The 9,353-nt window shown below is 35.8% G+C and overlaps 1 protein-coding gene across 2 annotated transcripts in view; it reads right to left on the bottom strand.

The window, feature by feature from the left end:
* Window positions 1–430: 430 nt before the first annotated feature.
* Window positions 431–9,353, bottom strand: part of GALNT1 (polypeptide N-acetylgalactosaminyltransferase 1) — an 86,309-nt gene continuing 77,386 nt past the window's right edge. For both annotated transcript variants that reach the window (XM_086896825.1, XM_023921800.2), the window contains 4 exons: window positions 6,397–6,536; window positions 5,334–5,432; window positions 4,421–4,555; window positions 431–2,059 (listed from right to left, as the gene is read on the bottom strand). In XM_086896825.1, the coding sequence (XP_086752951.1) occupies window positions 1,913–2,059; window positions 4,421–4,555; window positions 5,334–5,432; window positions 6,397–6,536 (521 nt within the window). In that variant the 3' untranslated portion in view covers window positions 431–1,912. The remainder of the gene's footprint in view (window positions 2,060–4,420; window positions 4,556–5,333; window positions 5,433–6,396; window positions 6,537–9,353) is intronic.

The raw sequence follows: 9,353 nt of genomic DNA, 5'->3' as shown, positions 1-9,353 counted from the left end.
CCACCTTGTCCTCTTCATTGACTGTAAGAAAGGAATAAGTCTTCTCACATTTCTCACATAACCATTAAGATGGACTTTTTCAGTTTGTTTGGTTTTTTTTTAAGTAATTTTGGCACACTTCAATATATTTCTCATAAATTATTTTCATAAATCACTTCAATATCACAAGATTTGCAGGGCTATCCAAATAAAAGGGTCAGTAAAAGATAGTTAGATATTTGGATGTTTTATCTAATATTAAACCCACATTGTCTCATCCTATGTATTTTTAAAGCAGCAATGTAATAGCACGATTTGTTAACCTTTCCCCTGCTTTCTGTATGAAAAATCTTGTGTACTGCTTCAGAAATAATGGAGATAACACTGAGAACAGCAACTTGGGATTGTAAATCTAAAATGGCCCTAACAGCCAAATATAGTTTCACACAACTTTTGCATGAGTCTAAGTTTAATTTGCTTTACAGGACAGTTGGCCAAACAATGACATTTATCATAAAAATATCCTCTCCATTAAGTAAATCTCATTTTTCTTTCCAAAAGAAAATTCAGTGTGTACTCTGAGCATTCAGTGGCTCATTTCAAGATCAGATTACACAGCTTTTTCTTAACAAAACAAAGCAATTCAGTTAAAAAATGCAGACCAATATAATGACATAGTCATATTGTTTTTGGCTACGTTAACTTTAAAAACCATGCCAATTTCACTATTTTTCTTTAGGTTTTATTAGAAAAAAGCAGCAGATCAACATTACAATTCAGAGTCTAATCTAAATATGCACTTGACAATGAAGCACATCTGAATATGAAGTGAAAAAGGATTCAAAAAAAAACCTTCAGCTTTGCTAATCTTCTTCAACCCAAATCATGTATCTTTTCTTCTGGCTTTCTGATGACTGAAATCAAACAAGGAACAAAAGATTTATTGCTATGAAAACAAAACTGTAGTACAGTAGTACAAGTCTTGGGTGCTAAAGCATACTGAAGTTAATTTCCAAGTGTACTTAAATCTTTTGTTTGGCCATGAAAGTCCATAAGCTGACTCACCCAAGTATAAATTGAAAAGGCAGGTCTGGGAAAAAAAGTTAGACAGCATGTTAACCTCCAGTTTTCAGACAGTAATAAAAAGATACAATTCCAACAGCCAAGGAATTAAAATTAAAAGAAAAGTGGATCTGACATTCAAGAGCTCAGTTTATTCTTTTGCTCATTTTGTTTGCACCCAAAATAATTTTAGACTCACCAGGAAAAAAAAAGTATTTATGGACTATCACACAATTGAAAAAGAGAAACAATTGCCTTTTGACTTGGTTATTTTCCCCCACTGAGGTATAAAATCTACATATAAATTTGATACTTTACTATAACAAATTGTACTTTTCATAGTTCTGATTTAGTTTCATTAAACCCTGTTTACTTTTAAACCACAGAATTCTTATGTCATGATACTGAATCTGGTTTCCAGCTCTCTCTTTCATTTATTTGTGGATCTATATTTAGTAGTCTGGTTACCACTGCTAACCAGGAAAAAAAGAATTCTTGAAACTTTCTTCATTACAACAGCACTTTCAGCAGAGGTTACTGATGTGCAAGCAAACTAAAACGATATGTAGCTCTTCAGAGAGACTATTTCATTGATTATGTTTCCACTGTCCAAAGGTTCTCTAAATTATTTGCTGGAAGAAACTCTTTCGATCTTGTAAACATCAGTGGGCACAGTTTCACTGCTACGTGTGGTAGTTTCCCATCCTTATACAGGAAGGCTGGTTCACAGATACTGAGAAGCTGCAGGAGTTCTAACAGCTGAGGAACTGTGGATTCTGCCAAGCAGAAGTTTCTTCTGTAGCTACTTAACAGCGTAGCCAAAGTATCAGCCGAGGTAGCCCAGTCAATCTTTGCTTTTCTGTAGAACCTCTCAGAATATTTCTGGAAGGGTGACGTTGCGGAGCAGCCACTGCTGGGAGCGGCTGCCGGTGCAGTCTCTGATGCTGGGTACCTGGCTGTCCTCTTCAGTGGCTTTGTCCAGGCACTGGTTACTGTTCACATGCAACAGGGTTAATTTCTTGAAGACAAAATAAAAATAAATTAGCTTTATAAAATTCACCAGGCATAAGGTAACCAAAAAATTTCTAGTGGGCATCAAAACTTTTCCATAGGTACCTATGAAACTAACAGGAACTAGACAAGACCCTGTGGTTACTGACTGCAGATCCCAATCCTAAAAATCACTTAAATATGCAATATGACATTGTAGATACTAAAAGCAGTGGTTTATGAAAAACAAGTCTTAACTTGTCAATTACGTTCTTTGTCAAGCAACATCCACTGTTCTTTAAATAGGGCTATACAGCTAGGGATCTTTGAAGAGCTAGAAGTTACAGGTTGGTAAGATATACAACTTCAGTTATTAGGTATAATAGCAGCTTTTATCAGATCACAATGAACACATTGAATATGTTTTCAATAGTACTTTTTTTTTCCTCAGCTGGGGACACAATGCTGATCTTACACTATGTTCTTTCAGCATTTTTTGGGCTCTTTTTAAAAAATAAGTTCTTTTATGAAAGGTATGTGCATCTTCACGTAAGTGTGTATCTTTTGCAATACCTACTAATCTCATTTATGCAATCTTTGGTAAACCACTCCATCTAGAGTAAACCACTCTACCTCAGCACTATCCTCAGGGAGATCCTCAGAAGCTGCATTTCCTGCCACTCCTCAGGCACCAACTTGCCTATGGTACCACAGGCATTACTACTGTATTTCTTCTCTCATTCAGCAGCTCAGCCAGGCAATGACTGAAAAGTCATGGTCTTATGTGCACAAGCAGCAAAAGGTAATATAAAAAAAAAAAAAATCAAATTCAAAAGCCTGAGCAAGTCAATCTCCTTCACTCATAGAGGTGCTAAAGAATGAAGGAAGGAGTTGAATGGAGGCAGAAAGAAAGAAAAAAAAAACCCCAGGAAAAAAAAATCACTCAACAATGTGGGCAGGAAGTCTTTTTAAGCACCCTGTAACTTTTTTTGTGCTTTATTAACCAGCTTTCAATTATGCTCTGAAGATTATGCCTAGATTTTATACTGAAAAAATAAAGAGAAAAAACACATATAACCAAATTTATGGCTGAAGATCAGCAGAGGGGGAGTCAATGACAATCACAGCAAGACAGATTATTGCGATTAAGTGTCTAAAGATGCATTTTTTTTTTTCTTATCACTGATAGGATAGAAACCTAATGAAAAGCACTTACTCTTTGGTAAATCATGGTAGGTGGTAATATTATTCATATTATTTGCTTAAGTCAGGTAAACTAACGACATTAAAACCAAGAACAAATGGTTCCTAAAACTAATTTAATCCTGCAAGCCTTCAGCTTTCTTCAGTGTCCTATCAACTGTTGCCAGCAAAGTGCAGAAAACCTAGCAGAGATCCACTGTCTTCAACATGGACTGCTATCCTAATCACAAAATCATCATTCACACATAATTGCCCTTGGTCTAAAAGATTGCAGGCTTTGTTAACACCTCAGCAACTGAAGTCCATAGGAAGTGCATTTAGACAGAAATAACCCCCACCTTGCTTTTTAATAAGCAAAATGACTTTTTAGTAGCCAAATACCTGAAAGTTCTTTTTTAAAATAGTCATTGCATATCCTGGCAAGATTCTTCATTTACAAATTGTCTCACAACTGTCTTTTTTTATAACTGATTTTAAATTAACAAGCTTGAGAATTACTTTTTTTTCTAACTATCCATGAAGTCAGAGTTCATGATTGCATTACTCAATCACAAAATCATTTCTAGAGCTTGCAAATCAAATTAACAATGAATTGATCAATCAACAATGATTTCTAGATCTGTCAGTTCAACAAATGGACTTCAAAGTAAATTTGAACATTAAGTAGGAGAAAGAGCATGATTTAAATAAAGGTGTTTTAAGCATCTATTCCTTAGACATAATATGATTAGAAATGTAAAGTTGTCTTTATAAGTTTGCAATGCTTATTTTTTAATTAGACAACTGTTTCCTTTTAACTTTATGCAAGACAAGACACCAAGTGCTAAATTTATCACATCATTACATTTATCTTTTATTGGTCCAATGTATACCTGGAATACTTCTCTCTTTCTGATCTGATTCTAACAAAACACTACATTGTCAGACAATATTTCTCCAGAGGGTCCCAAAGCACATGCAAAATGTTCTTCTACAAGCTTCCCAAAAACTCACCAGGTAATTAAATCAACACAGATGTCCACTGTGTGACTACACAGTGAATTAGTAACAGAGGGAACATAATCCTGACTTTGTTTCCTGTTCTGTCGGTCCAATAGTGGTCCCACACTGGAATATGTTGCTCTGTAGGCTCATGTAAAAGCCAAAGGTGTCTCATTCTACAGTCAAAAGTTGTTAGAAGACTTACCACTGGATCATATTCCCAAAGCTGATTTCCTTTTAGATGGTGGCACTTGAGCATCGTTACTGGGCCATTAAGTTTGGATACATCTAAACACAAATCATCTGTTCTAATTTCTTTGTTGGCAGTATATGAGAAAACCTAAACAAAAAAGAATGAGAGGAACTGAAAAAGAAATGCTTCAACCAGAAAATTCCTGGAGTGAGGGGAAAGGGCAACATTTGTGCATTATTTCATTTATTCCCACTATTTTTTTTAATTGTTTTTTTTTCTGTTCCCTTCATAATAGCAACTCTTGGAAAGATATTTTTAAATTTCCTTTTTTTTTTTGGGTGGCAAAAAGTATAAACACAATCACAAACTGTTCAGTCAAAACAGACTTTTTGAATTGAAGATTGCTTGCTGTGAAGGAACAGGAGAATCCCCAAACAAAGGTAATCTCTGTTTATGTGAAAAAAATCAAGAATCATTAAGAAGTAGAACAGAAAAACAGATGAAAAATAAATCCCAAATCTGACACCCAGAAAAAAGATGTATTAAAAATATATTTCAGGCACAGGCATGTTTATGTTGGTTTTCTTTAAAGCAACAATGCCCATCAGTAGTTCTAACCAGAATGCATTTCAGAAGAATCTACAGGAGGTGAAATCTAGCTCATAGCATTATTTTCCTCCCATGATTTTGTTTTTGACTTTAAAGTTGATATAAAATGTATTGCAATCAGACCTGAGAAACATAAAAACAGAAACCACCACCAAATCTTCTCATGCATTTCCTCTTACAGATACTTTCTTTAATGAGGGTTTCCTAAGTATATTTTTGAAGATAACTACTGAAAACATCCAAGAATTGTCCCAAAGTGCAGCAGTGTCTCAAATAATTCAATACATTAAGAAAATTTCTTTAAAAAAATTGTTACCTGATTGCCACCCATTCCATGGCAGTTAAAGATTCCAACTTTCTCATTTTCTTTTCTTGCCATGTTATCCAGACATTGATTTGTCTCCACATTTCTTATCTAGGAGGGAAAAAGAGCACATCACCAAAGGCTGGTATTTTCAGAAGATAATTAGGTCCATATCAAAATGTGTTGCCACCATAGTGGCACCAGTTCTCTCCATACACCATAACCAGACGTTATGTGAAATAAATTATCCATATTAGCAGTGAGGGATCACTGTCCAAGACTCAAACTCTCAAACAGCTTACAGAACCATGATTGTTTCTTTGCTTTCTTTGGGAGATTCTTCCACCTTGCTTTTCCACTTTTTGCTCAAAGACTCAGCTACAACAGCATGAACTCAGTTGAGTGTGCAGCCCAAAAGTGTGAATCCCTATATCACTATATATAGTAAGCAGGCAGGAACATCAAGTCTCTTTGTAGTCATGAAGAAGCAAGTTCTGCTAAAACTTTTTTTCAAATCAACAGTACAAAATCACTTTGTAGAAAGCTTGATATTTAGTTCAACATGACTTGTAGAGGAGAGGGTGCCTACTTATTTAGGAGAGCATCATCTGTACTATTTCTACAGTTAAAAAGGTTAAAGAGAAATGCCCAGCAAGGCTTAGGGGTCACCAGAATTTGCTGGTCACTGATGAGGATTCTAGGGGTAAAGTTCAGAACAGCTTTTAGGCAACGACCTTGCTTGACCTAGTACAGCTCCAAGCAAAACTTCACTCGCACTCTATGTAGAGAACGTTATACAGAAAATTATGCACAACTGTATTTCTGAAGGAATATTTCTAAGGCCATTTATATTACATTTTGTACTGTAGTAGAACAAAGGAAAACATTCAAATTACAGTACTGTACACCGAAGTTCAGTTGTCTGCCCCACTGAGAAGCCAGATTTGTCATTCTACATGTGACAGAAACAGGTGCAAGATACTTGAACTTTGCTGGAGACAACTTGCTTCGAAACACAACTTACTGTTCAATGTACTTTACATACTGAAGACAAATATGAAAGATAAAATCTTACCTCTCCCAGAGAAAAGTAATGGCGTGGAATTTGGGAATCAGGATAAACATTCTCCAGGTACCAGGAGAAAGGCTTGCACTGGAGCTTGCGCCTTAGCCCAAGTCGTGATGATATGTCCCCATAATCAACTTTAGTAACTCCTGAAAAAAAAAGGAAGTTGTATTCAATTTCTGACAATAAAAAACATTTAATTCCACTTCATAAGAAACCCATCAGTACAAATTACTACTTCCATGAAAGGCTTTTTCTTTAAAAAGTCACCTCTATGCTAAGGGGTTTTGCTTAATATAGCATTATGTTGTTTATACTCAGAGAGAACACATCTGTCAAGACCTGTGTCTTCTTTTTCCACAATAGAAAGAATTGCTACATCTGGGCTGTGCATGACAATTTCTCACCTGGGGTTTGTGGAACAATCTGAAGGTAGTTGCTTACTAAGTTAATAGAGGAGAAAGGCTGAAACCTTTTTAGTCACTAATGCCATTCTATCCCCAGTGGTAACTGGAGTATGTATCTATGCAGCATAATACAGCAGTCTCCTTCTGTGGAGTAAGCAGAATTCCAATTAAATTTATTTCTGTAAGCCAGGTACCCCCTGCTGGACTCTTCATCATCTATCTAACTGCACAAAGAAGCAGGCAGAAGGCAGCCTTCATACAGAGCATTAAACCTTAAATAATTCAGCATTTGTTCAATATAACTGTAGTGTTTGCAGGAAGTATGTTCACCATTATGACTGTTATCAATTTTTGTGGTAGTTTGCTTGCTTTTTTATGCCTTTGCTCCTCATCTATCAAAGTGCTCCTTCTTTCCTGTATCTGCCCACTCCATTCTGGTTGCTTTAATTTCTTCTGAAAATTAATTTGTGCAAGTCCCATTTGCAGATGGGTTGAGGATGGTATGCATGAGCACTAGATACTTTTTCTTCACTCAGATTCAGAACTGTTGTAATTAATATTTCAATAATAATAACAACAATAACAGTTATTATTAATAATAATTATAGTAGTAGCAGGATAATTTCTACTTCTCAAGCATCATGTCTTTTGTCTATTTCCCACACCATACTGCATATCACACAAGTCAAATGCAGTACACTACTGAAAAACTCAAACCAATAAAAAAAGAACAAAAATTTGCCCCAGCAATCCATATTTCTCTAACAGACAACAAAATATGGCTCAGCTGGTCACCACACTACAGATCTCCTACAGCTCTCCAGCTGCACACATTTTTCAGAAATATCTCCACTTGAAGGACTGCGAGTTACCTCTAAAATTCTTGACCTCAGAAAGAGTTTGAGACCTTTCTAAGCTGGCATACTGTGTATTAAATGGACTTGCCAGCAGATGGTGTCTTTCTACTCAATTGAGACAGATAATTGGATCAAACTTTAGCTGTTTGTAAATGACAATGAAAAACACAATTTCAGTATTCCAGAAAGAAAAAAGAAAAAAACGTTAGCCAGATTTTTAGGTGGGTTTTTTTTTGTCCTTTTTGTTTTTTATTTGTTTGTTTTTAAATATTTTATTTTAAAAAATATTTTGGAAAGCTATACTGGTAAGGGAATGAAAGCAAAGGAAATAATTTTTCTACAGAATCCAAGAAAACTTCTGTCTGGGCTTTCAAGTCACAAAAGAAACCCTCGAACCAAGAAATAAAAGACAAATTAAAAAAAAAAAAAAAAAACAACAAAAAAACCCCCAAAATAATTCAGCCACAGAATGCTGCTCTATCTTCATGAAAGCAAATATTTGCTCTACAAGAAAAGCAACACTCTCTCAAAAGCTAATGCAAGAACAGAAAGGTTCTGTCCGCAGCTTAGCACTGGATTCTTCATTTTTCAGTGATGAAAAAACAGCTGATGGATGAAACAGTTATCATGCCACTCTAGCAACAGCCTTACCACACTCCAAACATACTCAGGTTGCTACACTGACCTCCCAAAAACAGCGCTGCCAATGTTTTGTCACATCGCTGAGTGGCAATAAGAATTAAAGTCACATCCATAAATAATTAAACGTAAAGTGAGATTTAATAGCATATAAGCAAGCTGTTTCTTAAAGTAGCTTTAAATGTCACACACACAAAGTGCCAGCTGATTTTTCCCTGTTACACTACATTCCATTAAACCATTTTTATTCAGAAAGTTTTTAAAAATCCTCTCTGATTTCAGGTCTTCACCAAACCATACACAAAGACTACAGTCAGCAGCAGGTTAGCAGATAGACTGAAGAGTAGAGTTGCCTTAGGGGTGTCCCCTAGTAAGGCTGAATTATTCTGTTTCCAATATTTCTGGTACCTTCTCACTATTACTCTAAGCCAGATTGAGTATTCCTATCCAGTGCAGTGCCAGTTACTCATGGGGAATTTCTTTTGGGGGAGGGTGGAAAAAAGAATGGAAGAAAACAAGGAAAACTGCAGCAAAGTATAGAGCATACCAAAAATTAGGCACAGGTTTAAATAATTATTTCCTCCAAATTTTATGTGCACACAACAGTACAAAGTTTATGTGTGCACAACAGTACAGACATATAAGCTTCTAGGGGTTTTGGACGTTTTTTCAAAGGCTCAGCTGAAAACCAAAATAAAAATCAAACTGCAAAACTTGAACTAGACCACATTTCCTCTGAGGAGGCAGTTTTGCCAGATTCAAAAGACATGTGCATTGTGAGGAAGACAGTCATGTCCACTTGCTTTTTCAAATCTTTGGCCCATTAAAAAAAAAAAGGAATTAGGAAAGAATCATATAACCACCGAACCAAATGGTTTGGGTTGTAAGGGACTTCAGGATCATCTCATTCCAACCCCTCTGCATGGGCAGACACCTTTCTCTATACCAGGCTGCTCAAAGATGCATCTAACCTGACCTTGAACATTTTCAGGGATGGGGCATCCTCACCACACAAATCAGAAATAGTATTTAAAAAACCTTGCTACTATTGTCTTTATCTGAC

The sequence above is a fragment of the Cyanistes caeruleus genome, chromosome 1 (genome assembly GCF_971803275.1).
Source record: "Cyanistes caeruleus chromosome 1, bCyaCae1.hap1.1, whole genome shotgun sequence".
Lineage (NCBI taxonomy): Eukaryota > Metazoa > Chordata > Aves > Passeriformes > Paridae > Cyanistes > Cyanistes caeruleus.
Note: the sequence above shows the minus strand (reverse complement) of the source record. Positions and strands in the feature narration are given on the sequence as shown.